At 18.1% G+C, this 20,304-nt stretch overlaps 2 protein-coding genes across 2 annotated transcripts; both read left to right on the top strand.

The window, feature by feature from the left end:
- The first annotated feature begins 950 nt into the window (after positions 1-950).
- LOC108004494 (uncharacterized) lies at positions 951-2,967 on the top strand. The gene has a single exon (XM_017067449.2). The coding sequence runs from the start codon at positions 1,084-1,086 to the stop codon at positions 2,158-2,160; it is 1,077 nt and encodes a 358-aa protein (XP_016922938.1). The 5' UTR covers positions 951-1,083; the 3' UTR covers positions 2,161-2,967.
- Positions 2,968-5,182: 2,215 nt separating this feature from the next.
- LOC108004492 (tetraspanin-7) lies at positions 5,183-13,720 on the top strand. The gene is made up of 5 exons (XM_017067448.2): positions 5,183-7,051; positions 10,777-10,965; positions 11,199-11,369; positions 11,822-11,953; positions 13,276-13,720. The coding sequence occupies exons 1-5, from the start codon at positions 6,965-6,967 to the stop codon at positions 13,429-13,431; spliced, it is 735 nt and encodes a 244-aa protein (XP_016922937.2). The 5' UTR covers positions 5,183-6,964; the 3' UTR covers positions 13,432-13,720.
- Positions 13,721-20,304: the final 6,584 nt, after the last annotated feature.

Raw genomic sequence — 20,304 nt, 5'->3', positions numbered from 1 at the left:
AAGAGATAATCGATTTTTCAATAGAAAATTTTATTTATTATAATTATATAAATTAAAGTTGAATTAAAAATATTAAAAATATTTTTTATTACGTTATTATCTTATTACTTATTAATTAAAATATATTTTTAAATTTTCTAAAAAAAATTTTTTTAAATTCAATAGATAAAATTGCAAAGGAATGAAAGTGTTTTAGATAAAATTATATAAAATTATTTATTGTAATCTACAAAATAATATTTTTTATTTTATCTTTTTTCAAAATGAAAATAATGCTAATAATATAATAAATAAATGATATAAAAAAAATTTAATTTAATTTCGTTTAAATTTTAATTTAATTAATTTAATAAAAATTTTAATTTAACTTTAATTTTATTACATTTATATGTATTTTGTAAAAATATCTTGTTTTTATTTCAATATTAAATAAATACAGAATGTGACAAAATGTTGCATAATTCTTCAAGTAATTCCATACCTTCGCATCAATAAAAATTTGTAAAAAAAAGTTATTGGAAAATTAATTTTGATCGAAAAATTCAAAATCACAATTAAAAGCCTTATTAAAAATAAGTGTAACAATTGAAATTGCGAATTAAAAATTTTTATTGTTGTCAAAATTATTATAAAAAAATATATAAAAAAAAATATTCTTACATCGTTCATTTCTCTTACTTAAAATATAAATAAACGTGATTTTAAAAAAAATGGATTTGCTTTTCAAATTATTCGTTAATCAACCAATGGATAAGTTATGCCATAAGTTATATATGTATTTTAGTTACGGTTTATATTTTTTCACTTACGACAGAGATACCATGATCTAACAATACACCACACAATCATCAAACCAAATAAATCAAATTTGATGTAACTTTATGCGAATTTCATGGTCAAGGATTACGACAGTTCTCAAATGGCTTCGGTATTTGCGGTGCTTCTAAGTTATCCTATATAAATCATCGATGGTCTCTCTGAAAATTCAATTGTTCTCTATCATCTGACCTAAATTCATTATTTGTACATTCATTATCATAGTATACATTGTGTGTACATAAACCTATAGTTTTAATCATTCGTATGAAGAACAAAAGACGTTTCGCCAATCTTCCTATTGTTCGACCCGTAATTATGACCGAGGATGTAACTGTAATGATCCAGAAAGGTTTGTCCGAGTGGTGGAGTGAGGAAACCGAATATATCTTTCAACGAATCGAACGATGGGCTGCATATGCGAGAGGTTACAACCGTTTGAGGTCTCAGAGATTGTCGAGAGGTCGCATGACCATGCAAGGGGGACAGGAGCCACGATGGAACATTTCGTCGAATAAGCTAGTCATCGATGACTCCACATGGAATCCTCGTTTTCATACCTTGAAAAAATTTCGACGAAAGTCACAACCTGAAGAGACCAAGATCAATTGTTGCGGAACCTTCAATTACCAATCGAACAGTAATCTCGATAGTTCCTGTTTGGAAACGTATAGGTATGATCATAGTATTTATTTCAAAACTATTGGTGATATAAAGAACGGAAAAAAGGTGAACGATGATACGAAAAACGAAGGTGAAGATAGGATTTCTATTAGCAGTGAGGAGATTGTTGAATGGGATGTTAGCACGGTGTCGGATTTTATCGCTAATCAATTACTGGAAGGCAGAATCGATGATGATGATGATAATGAAAATGTCTTCAACCCAACGGCTAATTCTGATCAGAACGAGAATAGATTTGCCTCTGTCACTTGGTTTAACGTAGATTTATCCAAACTCGATCTAAATGAAGACGATGTTAGCATTGACAATGGACAAGATGATGAAAATAATTTGACTATCACCGAGATTGAAAAAGAATCGAATAATAATTATATACAGAGTGAAAAATCTCTGATGAATACGAATGCGAGGAATGAAACAAAATTAAGCTGTCTGAACGAAGATAAAATTATGTGCAACGAAAGAGAAAGAAAAGAAAGAAACGAGGAGGGAATGAAGAGGTTCCACGAGATTCAAAGAACTAAAAGATTGATAAGGACGGTTAAGCAAGTTCCGATTGTAGGTGACAACAATGTGATTTGGCCGAGTGTTTTATTGAATTATACTAAAAACATCGATTCTTCCAATTCGCCACATCATTACAAAAAATCACAGAAATGAATACAAATTTTGACAATATTATCATTATTTGATGCATTATATTAATATTACAATTATATAAATGTTTCAATAATAGTAGACATATAAAATTATGTTATTTAATATCGTTTTAGCGAATATATGTATTTTTTTTTGTATTGAATATACATCATGTTTTTTTGTTAACCATAATTTCTGCAAAAAAGTACATTATGAAAAATAAATTAAATTTGGATATAAATACATAATTTATATTGTCATGTTTGTTTGAAATTATCAATGTATGCATTCGTATTATATATGAATTTTTTTTATTAAATATTTTCTTTTAAGTATCATCAAGAATCATTTTATCGATTTTAAATAAATTAATCCAGTACTTCCAAATTTTTTTCTTTTTTTATAATATAACAAGTAAATGTGCAAACTTTCTTTTTACATTCGTATAAAAGGAATTACAATTATATTATCCAAACTTTATTTTATAAGAAAATATATTTTTCAGAATGCAAACATTTTGAAAAACAAAATATACAAATTTAAACCATTTTTCTTGAATTCGTATACTTGATAACTGAATAATTCAGATAATTGACGTTTAAATGTAAATTTTAAATAGGATAATTATTTTCAATATAATAGATAATAATAAAATAGATTTATAAAAATAGATTTTTCAAAATATAATTTACTCTCATAATCTAATATTTAATTAATTAATAATATAAAATTTTTGGTTAATTATTTGTATTAAATTATAAATACATTATATTAGATGATAAAATTAATTGTAACTTTTAATAAATAAATCATTTCTTCGAAATGAAATATTTAGATAGATTTATTTTATTATTTTTTTGGACATATATTTGGAAAATTCTGAGAATTGAAAGAAATAAAAGAATATGTAAATGTTAAAAGAAATGAAATACATAGTAATAAAAAAATAGAAAGAGTAATAAAAAAATATTTTGCAATTATTTTAAGAATTGCCAAACAATTTTTACTTTTTGTAAAAATAAGCATAAAAGAAAAATATATAAATATTAATATAAATATTTATTATTTATATAAATATTTATATAAATATTTTATATCAAAAAATAAATATTTCAATCTATGATATATACAAATAATACATGTATGTATATTTTATTTTTGCAATGATATGAGATTCTTTATCATCTAATTGGATTTTCATTTTCGTCTTTATTATATTGCAAAACTATACTGCAAATATGAAACTTGTACAACTTCTTTTGAATTATACAACTTAAAAGTAGATATTTGAAAGTATATCAGGAATTTTTTCAGAATTTTTTGCATAATATAAACATAAGATAAGATTCTAATGTATTATTCATCATATTATATGTCATTGTAGGACAGAATGTCATTTATATTCTAATACTAATATAATAAAATTCTAAAAATTCCTTAAATCGTACTTGTTAAATTGTTTCATATGAATTGTGAAAAAATAAAATAAAATAAAAATATACATATAAGAAATTCATTATAATTTATTAAAAAGTTTATATTAGATCTTATTTATTAGTCATCTAATTATATATAACCGAGAAAAAATTCAATTGACCTTAATCTTTATTTCTTATATAATTAATTTCTCTGTTTGACAAAATTATTTGCGTAATGTTGCGCAATTCGATAATCTTTCCTTTGTTATGACAAATTTAAATGAATATATAATATTTTTATTTAAAAATGAACTATTTTTTTCTTTAAAAAAGTAAGCACATTATACCTAATAAATCTTTTTAATGTCTTGTGAAATACTAATACAATAATAACATAACATAGAATGACACAAATGATTTTGATGATGAAAAATTTGGAATTTTTTAATTATTAATACAAAAAAATTTTTGTTGCTTATATTTTTTTCTGATATGATTTTGTAAATAATTTTTCAAATTTTTTTATGATATATCAAATCAAAATATTCAAACATTTGGAAATCGTAATTTTTTAAATATTAAATATTAAAATATTCTTCATTATACAAAATTTAAAATTTAACATGTAATTGAACAATTATATTTGTACGAATAATTAAATAATTGGATTATAATTTTAAATTAATCGAATATAATTTTTATTAGATCGTATATATTTATTATGATCTTCAAGATAAAACAAGATCAGAAATAAATGAATGTTATATTTATAATATAATATGTTGTATTAATATGTTCTATATTGATAAGACTGATAACAGTACTAAAATTTCTCTCTTTGTCACTTTTTTAAAAATGTTTTTGAAAAAAACATTAGTCTAATATATTCTGTATAATGTTTTTGAATGATACCAAAAGTTTAAATATAATATAATATAATTAAATATATATATAATATAATTAAATAATGAAAATTGTGTTAATTTTTGGAATTTAAATTAAAGAGCGAACAAATAAATAAGATTTTTAAAATTAACATATTATCAGTTCTAATGAAAAATGATTTTTATTGATAATTAAAAATATTTGCAATACGTCTTCAAGTATATGCAACAAAAACCATTACATTAAATCATCGTTTTATTGAAAAAGATATCAGTTATGAAAGATAATAAAAATCGTTATACGATCCTGTTACATAATAACGCAATATAACTAGGAAGATCATGAAAAAATTACATTCTTATTATTATCTTATTTATATATATTTAATAAATTATATATATATTTAATAAATTTATAAGGAAAAGATTTTTACAAAATAAAGAAATTATATGAACAAAAAATGTTTAAAAAATTTTTAAATTTTAAAACTAACAATTTCTATAAATTTAAAATAATAAAATTAATTAAAAAAATAATAATATAGAATTGATATAATTTATCTAAATAAAATCATATAGATATATATAATATTTATGAAAAAAAATAAAATAAAAAAATAATATAACTTATAATTATATTAATACTTAAGTTTATATAAATTATAGAATTCTTAAAGATTTATTTATATTATATCGTTATCTTTTCCTTATAATCATAATCACAATATTTTATCGTCATCTTGTTTAATATATTTAAATGATTTTATGAAATATAGAACTTTTTCGAAGAGAATTCGAAATTATAACATTTAAATACATTTTAAAAATCACAATATTTTATGTTATCTTCAAATAAATAACTTTCCATACTATTTATTAATTGTTAGGTATATATAGAATTGAATGCATAGTACGATTTAGTAAAATTAGTAAAATCATATAGATAATATTAATCATACAGTATAGCTAAAATAATATGTATTACAATATGTAATAATATGTATATTTTGAAACCGAAAAGAGATATTTAACATGTTCAATGCGAAATATGTAAATGATAGGTGATTGAAAGTAGATACATGTATTAAATGGTTCATTGTTTTCTCAATTCTTTAAGTATAAAATATTGAATTTATTTTAAAATAAATAAAGAAGAAAAAAGTTTTATCTGAACATGGAATTAATATTTTGTCTTGAAAACATTGAATTAAGTATTAAAAAAATTAAAATAGGAATTATAATTTATTAATTTTAGAAAAATATATTTGATTTTTGTTTTAATTCTTTTATTTCCAACGTTAACTTTAATTGATACTCATATTCGAGAAACATATGGATTCAAATATTGACTGTATATTACATTTAATTAATCATAAATACTTTATGTAAATATTATAATCAACTTTCAGAAATTAATTCCAATTGCAGAAAATTCATAGTAATTGTATTAATTTTCTATTTGTATATTCATAATATATTTCTCCATACTTATACTAAGATCGATCTTTTGTTACATTCTGTTTCCCATCTTGCTTCATCTAATGCGAATTTTAATTAAGGCTTATAAATAAGCTTCAATCGATATTTTTGTAAACCAACTTTTATATTTATGATTTGATTATGATATTGATATCTATAATTGACATTTCAAATTATATATATATATATATATCATATATCAAATTAATATCATATATGTACATAATAGATACATAAAAGATCTAATAAATTACATAATCAGATATTTCTTTAAAAAAAATAATATTGCATAATTTTTAAGAAAAACAATTTTGAATATAATATAGCTATTGAATATCATTTAATTAATTTATATATTATTATTTATTATATTTTATTATATTTTATTTTATTATACTATTATAAAATAGTATATCCAAATATACAAATATAAAAATAGTATATACATATGTACAAATTGTTATTAAAAATTAAAATATTTTTAGTTTAATAAGTTTACAAAATATTATTATTTCATTACTAAATCTCTATTTTCACGTAGAAATCAGTAAACATGAATGATAGTAATGAATCATAATTGAATTAAATATGAATTAATAGAGATAGTAAAAGATAGTATGAATTTTATCTACTTTAAATGATCACTCATTCATATTTTCAATAAACAATTTTGCAAAAATACAATAACAATAAACTATTTAAAATTTGTCAAATCCTCTATAAAGATATTTATTTCTATTTCAGAAATTCTCCATTTATTTTCCTCAATTTTATTGCACCATGATGTTCTATATAATTGAAATATTTTTACAATTAATCTGGAAGTCATATCGTTGATACGAAAGTCGTTGACAGGACGAACAAATCCTACAACGCGCATGCACTGACTGGTGGGGCAAGCCACGCACGCAACACATAAGTTCATGTAATTTCGCAGCAAATCGATCGACTTCTCTCACTCGTCCAAGGGTGCAGTGCCTAGTATTAGCCGAAAATTGAACCGTAACACTACAAGACAACATCACAAAAGTAAGAAAGAAGTATATGAGCAAAATGACGAAACGTTTGGAAACTGTGGCCACTATGGCTTGCATGAAGACTCTCTTGATGCTCTTCAACTGCGTTTTCTGGGTAAGAGAAGGACGTTTCATCTGATGTAACCCACCTTTGACATATAGATTCGAGAAAGCCTGTTATCTTGGAATAGCTTGCACCCAACTGTTGCACAATATGTTATTGTCTCACTGACGTGTTGACGTGCTATTATCCAAATGTTTTTTTTTATTCAAATTTCTCTTTATTACTTTGTGAATTTTTATATATAAATTCTTTTGACGAAATGGTGCAATGTTTTTCAAGTTTTTAAGATCATTAAAGTATATTATGATCTTTTTTTTACAAAAGAAGACAAAATATTATTATTGACAAAGTTATTGACAAAAGTTATTTATGGATATTTTTTTAAAAAATTTTTTTAAAATTTTGCGAAAAAGTGGGGAAAAATTTTAAATATTCAAAATGAATATGTATTTTCAATAGTTAGTGATTATTTGTTGACAATTAGATGTAAGAAAATTAATAATTATATATAACATTGATCAATATAATAAAACAAAATAAAATGTGTTTAAAAAATAATGTATCATAAGTAAATTAAAAAATTTGTTATCGTATTATTACAATTATATAAAAATTGAATAATATTGCCATATGTAAAAAAATAATGTGAAATTTAATATTTTTAAATAACGACTAACTAAAACCTTGCTATTCTACATAAATAAATTTAAAAAATCTTAACAATTGAAAATAATAAAATTTAAAAAATAATTTCTATCTTAATTTATTTATATTGTATTTATTTTTTAGAGTTTCATTTTTTTTTCAAAAATTTTCATTAAAAATATTCCTTTATAATTTTGTATAACTTTGATATTTAAAAAAATTTAATTTATATTTCATTAATTTTTAATTGATTCAAATATTTATAATAACACGATATTATAAGAATCGAAATCTTTATTTTATATTTTAATTATATAAATAATTTAAAACATAATGTATAAACTAAATTTTTTTTTAGTACTAACGTTAAAAATAGCATATAATCACATTTTAATAGTATACAATCACTCATTATTGTATTTGATATAAATTAATCAATTTCTCTTGTTGTCAATGAATGAATAAATACTTTATTCATATAAAATTATTCATATAAAAAATCAAAATTTATCTATTGAAATAATTGCGATGTCACATTAAATTAAATTTACTTATACATATGTTCATTAATTAACTTAATAATTCATTAAAAAATTCAAGCATATTTTTTTTTTGAATATTTATTATGTAATACGATAATTATTAAGTTCAAGAAATAAAAATTTTATTATAATTTTATAATTATAGATATGTTCTTATTTCTTTATAATTTTTTTTTCGCGTAAAAAAATAAAAATACTTTCTTTTCGAAATATTTTTCTTTTTATTATGTAAAAAATTAATAAATAAAAATATTACAAATAATAATATTACAAAACTTCTTGTTAAAATATTTAATTTTTAAAAATCAAATATAACATTACATCTACATAAATCTACGTTAATATTATATTATATAACATAATGTTATATTTCTATTTTAGATATTTTTAAGTGCCTTAAATTTTTGTTTAAATATCAATTTTATATTATTAATTTCATTTTGTTATTTATATTATTTTCTCTATTTTTTTCTAATTTCCATTTATTAATTTTTAATATTTTTAAAATGAAATAATATTAAAATATTGCTTTTTTTACAAATATTAAAAACGTAACATTAACGTAAAAAAATAAAATGATATATAAATAAAAAAATATTAATATTATATAAATAATATTATATAATATAAATTCATACCTTTAGAAATTTATTTACAAAAAATCTAACAAGACATATAATATGATGAAAAATCACCCATAAATATCAAGAGATTATAACAAAGTCAGATTTCATGGTAAGATCAATTTTTTTCAATATCAGTAAATCATATTTCTGTTCTTGAAGGTGACACATAATCGGAATATGTTTGTTTTTATAACATTATATCATTAATGTGATTGTAAATAAATAAATGTGAAATATTTTTTTCTAAATTCATTCTTTGTTTTTTATATAAAACAAAACTATTTTCTTATCGAAATATATTTTTTATTACTCTATTATATTATGATTAAATCAATTTGAAAAGCTTCATTAATTTTTAAAATCTATTCTAAAATTGGATTTTAAAAAAATGTATGTTATTAGACTTAATTGATTCTATTATATAATTATATGAATTTACTACTTTGTTCAATTTGGAGACCATTTTTAAAAAAATATTACTGTATACGAAAAGAGAATAATAAAGAAAGATATATCAAATGAAAAAATATTATAAAATTTGAATTTACTGAATTTTTTAAAATTAATTTTTACTTATGCATTAAAGAAAAATAATTTTAAAAAAGATATATTTAGAATAAAAGCAAAAAAAAAAAATTTTAATAAGAAAATTCACAATTATTTGTATTTATATAATTTTAACTTTATATATAACTTAAAAAAATTCACATAAGATTTGAAAGAACTTATAATTATTAGTTGATATCAAAAAAATTTTAATAATTTAATTATAATAATTGTAATAATTACGAAAATAAAGAAATAAGTTTTTATTAATTCATTTAATAATTTAAATTTTAAATTTTATTCTAAAAGAAGAATATCTTATTACAAACAGATATTATTTGATATTTATTTGATATTGAAATATAATATAAATAAATATAATTATTTGATATTGAAAAATCCAATATTATTTTATTAAAAATAAGAATAACATTAAAAAAAATATTTTTAAAGTTATATTTCTTATATATTTCTATTTGTTTAAATTGAAAATTTAAATTGAAAGTTTTTATATTGGTAATATAATATATTGGTAAGTTATTAATTACTTTGTTATCAGCATTCTTGCTATCAACTTCCTCTAAATATATGTTGTTACATGAATGTTATCATTGTAACCTGTTTTCCTTTGAAATCATTAAAAGTACAACATCTATACGTATTGAGTTTAATGTTTTAATTTAATTTAAGTCAAGTAAAAAGACTACTTATTATATATACAAGAAATATAATAAATTGAATTATAAAATAAATAATATTTATCATCAATATGATATAAAATTAAAAATCGATACTAATTCCATATAAAAAATATATACAATTTAGAAATTATATGTTGATTATGAATTTGTCAACAATAATATATATATATCATAAATAAAATAAATACATAAAATTTAAATTTATATTTAATTAATTTTATGAGAATTTACGAACATACCAAAATATAATCTATAAAGTTTTATTTTTAATTTATAATTGAACTAATTAATATTAATAAAATTTCATAAATCGTATGTTAAAAAATGCCAATATGTAATAAATTTTCTCCTGAATTTATAAAAATATTGACAATAAAATAAATAAAATTTCAGAAATAAATTAAAAATTTATAATAAATTAAATTAAAATTTTCAATTGTGTTATTGATATAAAATTATAAAAGGACAATTTATATTTAATCAATAACTTATAATTCAATTTATATTGAAAAATCATTTAATTTTTATAGTTCAGAATTATTCCATTATCTTTGAATAAAAATTATTTAATAATAATAATAAAATAATAATAAAAAAATTATTTAATTATAATAATAATCTTTGCTTATAATTTAAATTAAATTATAATATTGTAATTATATTTTACAATTAAAAATAAAAAAAAATTTATATAAATATTCATATCATTTTTATAGGTATTTGGTATATTGATGATGGTCATTGGTATTTGGGTCAGAATTCAACTTCGTGATTATATAGATGTAAGTGCAGAAAGCAGTAGAACAGCTCTATTAGCATTAGCTAGTTTGGGTGCTATCTTAACTTTAATAGCAACTTTTGCCTGTTGCTGTACAACTCGTGGCCATCCAGCTCTCTTATACTTGGTGAGTCAAATTATATATTATTATTTGTTGGCATTGATATTAATTTGATATAATGAAATCTACAGTTTTATTAATAATTAAATTATTTATTATTATGATATTAAAAATTTAATGAATTTTAATAGTTTTAATAGTTTAATTAATAATTAATTATTTAATTATAATTATTTATTAATTATCAATTTATTATCAATTCTATGTGTGAAGTATTTGTTAAAAATATCTGTTTACAGTACGGTGCGTTTTTAGCTGTTGTTGCATTATTGGAACTTGCAGCTGGTGCATCGATTTATGCTTATCGTACTAATTTAAATGAAAAATTCGATCAAGATCTCAATGAAACTATGTCTGTTTATGGATTAGATGAGAGAAAAAGCGCTAATATCGATACTATGCAATCCACTGTAAGAAATTAATAAAAAAATCAATTATTAATTAATTGTTAAAAATTTTTATATTTACACAGATATTTCAGAAAATTGAAATTCAATATAATTTAATGTTCCAACATTTTTAAAATATATATATATATATATATATATATATATATATATATATATATATATATATTGTATTTTGAAATATGTAAATATTAACATAATATATTCAAAACAAAAAATTCACATATATCTTAAATTAATACTTTTTACTATTATCGATCAATTTAATCGATCAATTTAAATGACACACTTTATATATTACATTACACAATACACATAAAATTCTATTTAAATATATAAAATTGATATTAATAGTAATTACAATACAAGAACATAACAAACTAAATTGTTATATAATATTAAACTATAATTAGGTTTTCACTATAAAATAAATAAAATTCATTTTTTATTTTTAGCTGCAATGTTGTGGTAATAGAGGTTACACCGATTGGTTAAATATGTCTCCGCCAAAGGAAATTTCGCTATCATGTTGCAAAGTACCAATAAATATATGTGACATTAATGACATAAACAACATTTATACTCAGGTAAGATAGAAAAAAAATATATAAAAAATCTAAAGTAAAGGATTTAGATAATCATAAAAATATTCGTATATTCCTATATTACGAATAAATTCATCCTGCCCAAAATGTTAATTTTATTAAAAGTTTATATTAATATATAAATTATTATGTAGAACATAATAAATTATATGTAGAGCAATTTTTTTATCGACATTTTTTAATCTTTTTTAGGAAATGATATCAATCCTTAAAAATATTTTTCAATTTTTCATAATAGATTGATAGAGCATTAAAAATTAAATATTTTATGATTTAAAATTTTGTTTTATTTTGTATCACTACAAAATTATATTTAAAACGATAAAAAAACAAAAAAAACTAAAATACGAAGTAATTCATTACATATTCACAAAATTTCATTAAAAATAAAAATTTGTTAAAAAGTAAAATATTTATGTGTTTAATTGTATATGTATATTATTGATTGCATATTTATCTCAAAGTATTAAATTATCAAAAATAATCCAAGTTATCGTTAGACTATTTAATTAAACTCTAATTATGCAGAGTAATATTATTGATTTAATCTAATTAATTTTTTTTTACAATCGTTTTATCCAATGCTGTTACATTTTGTTCATCTAATTTAAGTGCTAACTACATTTATAAATGATTGTAACATACTGCAATCGTAATGAAAAAATTAATCAATTATCAAAAATGCTAAGAACTTTTTTATACAAACAATAATTACATAATGTACATTTTTTAAATATATTTGGGTTATATTTCATTACATATAAATTGTGCAATTTCTATAAACAAAATGTCATTCGATAAAATATCAATAGAAATATTCTAGAGATTTTACGCGAAAACAGTAAAAACTGCAGAAAATTAAAAAACAAATGTTCTTTTATTTATTTCAATTATAAATTATTTATTTAAGTTTATAGAAGAGTATTGTTTTATTGATAATTTGTAATAATTTGTCGCTTTTAAATTTTCTCTATTCGTTGCAATTTATTTATTGATATTTTTTCAATCACTAAAAAAATAATTTTTATAGATATTTGTATTTTTAAAAATATTAAAAAAAACTAAGTTCTATGTTTTTAATCTTCGAATGTCTCTTCTTATTCATCTTGATTTGAAGTCAAAATTTCCACATAAAAAAATACATGTCATTAGATTTTCCTTTTTATCGAATATATAATATAATATCGAATATATAAACATTTTATTACAAAATTTATTATATTATACAAAATGAAATGAAACATTTATCATTATCTTAAAATTTATCTAATCGAAACTAGTAATGTTTATATTTTAATTTTCAGGGTTGCTATACTCGTGTATTGCATTTCATAAATGGTAACATCGGTCTGGTTGCTGGAATAGCAGTTGGCGTAGCGTTCTTCCCACTTATAGGCGTTTTCCTAGCATGTTGCTTAGCCAGCAATATCAATAAAGTCAAGTACGAGCAGGTTGCTTAGAGTTTTTCAGAAAAACTCGCCGTAAGAAAAATCCTCACACTTGGAAGAACGGGATTTTAAAACAACGAATCTCGATTCTCATATTAATGATTTCGAAAAATTGCACGATTGCGTATTAAAATTTCATAAAAAACGAGACTGTTAACCTATAGGTGCTGTTAACGTATAGATCAGAATCATTATTTTTCTATTATGTTTAAAATTATACAATACAAATATTATAGTGTTGTTAAAAAATGATTAAATTGTAAATTTTTTTAAATTTTTAATTAAATTTTTTTTCAAATAACTTTTTTCACATATATTTTGTCATATGTATTTATTATATATGTATTGAAACTTTTCATTCAAAATGCATGTAAAGCACATCTTCAATAATTTAAATGGAAAGTTTAGTTCTATCTATATAGAATAATTCTATCTATATATGTTAAATAATTATTTGGTTTTATTAAAAAGAAAAAAAGAACAAAAAAGAAAATTAATAATTTTTTAAATAGTTTAATAATTTTATTATTGCACACAAACAAAAAAAATATTGATAATTTTAAACAATTTTTATATTTATATAAATAAATATCTGTGAAAGTATAATTGTTTTAATTGCAGAAAATAAAAATAGCAAATTTTAATAAAATATGCAATTGCACGAAAAAAAATTACAAATCAATAATATTAAATTATTTGGTAAAAGATGTGAATTTTTCAATATGTTTAATGAACTTTTTTATCATTTTTACAAATTAAGTCAATAAAAGTTGATAGCGCATGTGATTTATTATTCTAATGTTTCTTTATAAAATTAATTGCATGTAAAGTGTCACATTGAAACGAAATTAAAAAGAAAACAAAACTTTTTATTTAATTTCAATAGCAAAAACGCAAATATAAAAAATATTTCAGTGTATACTATTTTTTATACATAGACGATAAACTGAATAGATTTCTTTTAATGATTTGAATGTAATAATAAAATTGATGAATATTTTCAAATTAATAATTGTAATATTTTAATCATATTAAAATAAATGATTAATTCAATAATCAATTATAGAATTTAAGATTATTTAAAGTATGAAAACTAAGTAAATATTTTAGAAATATTTATAACATTAGCCAATTCATTGTTTTTCTATCATTTACGACCATATAATAAAAAAATCTTTTGAACAGTAATTAAATGATATCAAATATATTGCAATCGAGCACATTTATATAACAAAATTATAAATATCAATTTAAAATAATAGTTTTGCCATTATTTAAATAATAAGAAATTTATTCAGATTATTGTTTTATACAAAATAATAAAACTTTATCTTCTTCCATTTTTCCCATATTAACTTTATCAATTATGAAAAAAATGCTAGAAACAAATAGTATTAACATCCTGCATATGTATATGTATTTTATAGCTAGAATTTACATGTTTTTTTATTATTATTATTAATGTTATTCTCTATTTTTCATATATTTGTTTAATTCATTCTAATAATATTATAAATATAGAATAAATATGAAATAACATCAAATGTCACATGAAATTACAAATTGATGTTTCCAAATTTGTTAAATTTTAAAAAATTGATAAAATGTGTTTTAATGTAAAACTCAAAAATATGTTTTATAGATAATTTTTCAAAAAATTAATAAATTACTATGTTATAAAGAAATTCATTTAATATAATTATAATTTTGATTCTAATGAAAATTTGTGTGCATATAGCGTAATATTCAAACAAATTATAAAAAAATATTTTTTTATTAATAAGAAATATTTTTGAGAGAATGAAATCAATTTCTGAAGTTTCGGTATTCTTTTCATTGTTTTAAATACAATTCTATTTACGAATTTTCTTATAATAAAGTTATACAATATTAAAAATTAAATATAAAAAATTTTCTGTTCTATTCTTACTTACTATTATATTTAAAAGAACAAAAAAAACACTGAAACTTTAAACATTGATTTTATCTTTCTTAAAATAATTAAAATTTACAAACAAAATTATTCCAAATACAAAGTTTCATAAAAAAAAATTTTTTTTATTTCTTTTTTTTTTAAATATAACTTTGTAATAATATAAAATAGAATAAAATTTTTCATGTAATAAATATTTAATTTTTAATGATATATCATTTTATTGTAAAAAAATTTCTATATAAAATTACATTATAAAATTTGAAAAAATGCTAAAATTTTAGGTATTCATTCCCTCAAAGATATTTCTTATAAATATAAAACATTCTTTATATTCATATACATGTACACAAATTTTTCTTAAAATTGAAATTATCAAGTTAAATGAATTTTTTATAAAATACGATCAATATCTTCTTTGAATCATTATATTATATAATCAAATTACTAGTACAATCACAAAACTTATACCATATATAATCATAGTATTTATAGATTTTGATAACAGAAAATTAAGTTGATTACAGTGATATATGAAAGAATCGAAGAGAGAATCTTAAATACTATTTTATTAAAAAAAGAATGAAATTTATCCTAAATAGTGATTTTCTTTTTAATTTGATATATAATTGTATTCATATCTTCTAACAAAACCAAATATATCATTTCTTAATTTAATATCAATAATATTGTTATTTATATATATATTTAATGCAACTTTTTTTTGTTTATAATAGTTATTAGCTTATTTGTGGATATAATTTTTTAACTTTATTTTAAAAAATTACGAGTGATTTTTTTTTTCTACAATTTTATAACTATTTTTCAATTTTTCAAAAATTTAAAATATAATGATTATAGTTATTAATATTTATATGTTTTATTATTTAATATTTAAATATTTAATATTTAATTTTTTATCTATTCTATTTTTTATCTAAAAAGAAAATCTATGCGATTTCTTTGATATATGCATGTATAAGCATATTATAGCATGCAATTTTTTAAATATTGATAAATACGTGGTCATAACTTAATTGAATTTCACATGAATTGCCATCAATCTTTTGTAAAATCTCTTTTCAACTAAAATTTATTATTATATTTACATGTATTATAAATATTATATATAATAAACATTTCATATATTTATAATATTATATATTCAGTAAACGAGTAATATAATATTAATTATGATTCTATCATTTTATGAAGATGCATACATAGATTAAAATGCATTTAATAATTTTAAATTTTTTAAAAATTATTTTCTATTATTATATATTTTTTTTAATAATTTTATTAAAAATTTAAATAATAAAAACATATATATGTACATCGAACTTTAAAACGAAAGTATAGTTACTTAAACACAATTAAGATATATAATTATTTTATTATTTAATTTAAATTTTCACACATACTATTTATTATATTTTATAACCATTCATGCCAATAAAATAACTTATATATAATAGAATAATTTTTAATAATAATATATAAAATTAAATTATTTTTTAAAATAAAATAAAATTCTCTTGTATTGAAATTTTACTATCTAATTTGGATTTTATTATTTACGTATCTAATTTGGATATTAATTATTTAATTATTAAATTTAAACATTTATCATTAATACTTAATCGAAGATAAAATTTAATAATTTTTATCTTATGTTTTTTTTTATTAATTATACATATATCATTGCATATATGTTATCATTACAATAACATCATATCATATACAACAGCAATAAAAACAATTGTCAAAAATATTAATTAATTGAACAATAATTTTATATAATACAATAATTTTCAACTAAATGTGTTAATTATTACAAAAAAATTAGATATGCAGATTAGATACAATAGAAAAAAGTGTTAAAATGAAAACCCATAGAAATAGATAATAATTTATAATGAATAAAATTGCAGGTTGCTATGGGGCAGCAGTCCAATTACAAACGGATGAACAGGATTCTACATTTGATTATTAAAATCATTTTAAACGGTTATTTTATTTCATAGTAATATTAAGGATCTAAATATATATTTTCTTTTTTATTAGTAAATTGAAAGATTATTCAAATTGAATTATATCTTGAGACTATAGAGATTATAGAGACTATAAAAATTATAATATAAAATATTGTTGATTTAAAATACATATAATTGCATATATAAATTTTTATTATTCTTATTTATTTTTTTTAATCTTTCGTATATTACATATATAACAAACTATAAAAATTTTATAAAAAAATATTTTTTTATAAAATTTTTTATAAAATTTTTTTAAAAATATATATTTTTGAAATTTAATAAATAATTAAATAATTATTTTGAAAATTTTTAAATATTGTTTAAATAATATAAAAAAATTATATATACATATAAAAAGTTATATTAATGATATTATTATTATTATATAAACATTATATGTTTAATTAATTATTACATTTATATAAATAATGTTTTAAATTAATTATTGATATAATCTTATCATACCAACATCTAAATAATTTAAAACATTTTGTTTTTTGTTATTAAAAAATTAACGACCAAATTAAAAAATAAAAATCAATTAAAAAAATTAATCAGAATAATTTTTTAAAAATTATATTGTTATAAACAATTTATACTAATTATTAATTTATGAAATATTTAAATAAAATATTTTCTATTAACATTTTAATTTTTAACGAAAATATAATTTAATGAAAAACGAAGAAAATTTAATTTCGGTCTTTAATATTATATTATATGGTATTTATTCTTTCATTGAACAAGTACTTATATACTATTATTATACGTAATATAATATATATTACATATATATAAGTTAAGTTAAACTAAACATATATCTTAAAAATAGTTACAAAATTATGTATTAAAGTTCTATTATAGAAAAATATTTTTTGAATGTACTTCATTTTTGAAAAAATAATAGAAATATATATTTAAAAATCTATATATCGACAAAATAAATTTTTTTTCTTATTATGATATTTTTATAAACGTAAAAATATTTTGTTACAGAGTTTTTTGAAAATTATGTTGCACAATATTTATATTTATAGAATATTAGAGAAATTAATATCGTTGTATCTATATCTTGTTAAATTAAAATAAATATACATATATATATATAATATATTTCTCAGGAAAAATTAAGAATAATGAAAATATAAATGCTTCTTGAAAATTTAATATCTTATTTCATGAAATTTATTCTTCAACATTTTATAAATTTATTGCATAAACATTTTTACATGCTATGCATTATATTTTTTCATTGTATAAAATAATAGATATATTTAAATATAAGAATATAATAAGAAGATAAATTTTAATGTCACATTTTATCTTCTCATTTTCAAAAAGGATAAATATATTTAATACTCTACAAAATTGCTTATTATAGTTTTATTTATAATAAGTTTATTATAATTTTTAATGAGAAATAAAATATTCATATAACATCATATTGGCTTACAAATCATAAATATTCTGAATATGTAATTTAAAAATTTTTTTTGTTTGATTATTTTTTTTTCTCAAAATATTTTAATTTAACATATTAAGAAACTAATTCTTAATCGAACAAAAATGGATGTCAATTATATTTTTTAAATTATAGATAGCTTTATTTTTCGCATTTTTTTTACAAAATTTATTAAAATGAATTATTTATATTAGTATATACAACATATGTATACGTTTTAATGATAAGATACATAAGAAATATAAAATATTTCATTCCTATTTTCTTCATATGCGCATTACGCTAGTTCAAATTAATTAAAACTAGTTATAATTTTAGAATCGTAATTACACATATATAAAATAATTACAAAATCTTAAATTTCTTATAAAAGATATATTTAATTATATTCGTACATACATATTTAAAAAATGTATATGTATATACATAAATGTAATATTTTATTTCAAACGATATAATAGTATATTTTGAATTTATCAAAGTTACATAAAATTAAATTTAATTATTAAATATTTAAACTTATAATATTAAAGTTATCATATTCGATATATTAACATCATATTATTGATGTTTAACATTGTTTTCATATAAGTGTTCTGTAAAATGTTGAATATTTTACATATATTACAAATAAATATTTAATGAAAGAAGTGTTTTATTTTAAAATTCTCTTTAATTATTTTGAGATTAGTTAATTCTTTGATTCTCAACATGCAAAAAATAATTGCAAAAAAAAACTTAAAATTCAAACTTAATATTGTTAATTATTAATGATATATGTCTTTAAATATTATTTTTTTAGTGCCATTTAAATAGTAAATAATAATAAGAAATAATAATAAGATAATAATAAGAAAATTCTACAATTGATATGAAAAAAAAATAGAATATATATCGACAATTAAAATCTTAATTTTAATTTATAATATTTTTTAAATTCAGATCCTTAATTAATTAATAAAATTAATTAATAATAACCATTATTTTAATTTTCAAAAAATTAAATATTTATCTTGTATAATATTTATTTATATAAATTATTATATTTGGATTGGTGAATATTGAATTGTATTAATTAAAATAAATCTAAAATCCAAATATCAATTAATTTATTATATGTATTGTTACAACATGAAAATTGTCTTTCCATATTTTATTTTATTTTACAATTATTTAGTATATATAATATATTTATATATAATATTTACAATATTTATTATAAAATATTTATAATTATACAGAATTGAAACACATTCATATTTCAGAAATAATTCTATTGAATCGATATTTTCAATATATTATTAACACTTGATTATCTTGTAATTTTGTATTTCATACTGCAATCATCAATAATGATCAACTCGTAATAATATTTATATATAAGTATAATAATCAATTAGATTATTATTATACAATTATTTACATAAGTTATTTTTTAATTAAGTTTC

This window comes from Apis cerana, linkage group LG2 (assembly GCF_029169275.1).
Source record: "Apis cerana isolate GH-2021 linkage group LG2, AcerK_1.0, whole genome shotgun sequence".
NCBI lineage: Eukaryota > Metazoa > Arthropoda > Insecta > Hymenoptera > Apidae > Apis > Apis cerana.
The sequence above is the reverse complement of the archived record's forward strand: the minus strand, read 5'-3'. Positions and strand labels throughout refer to the sequence as shown.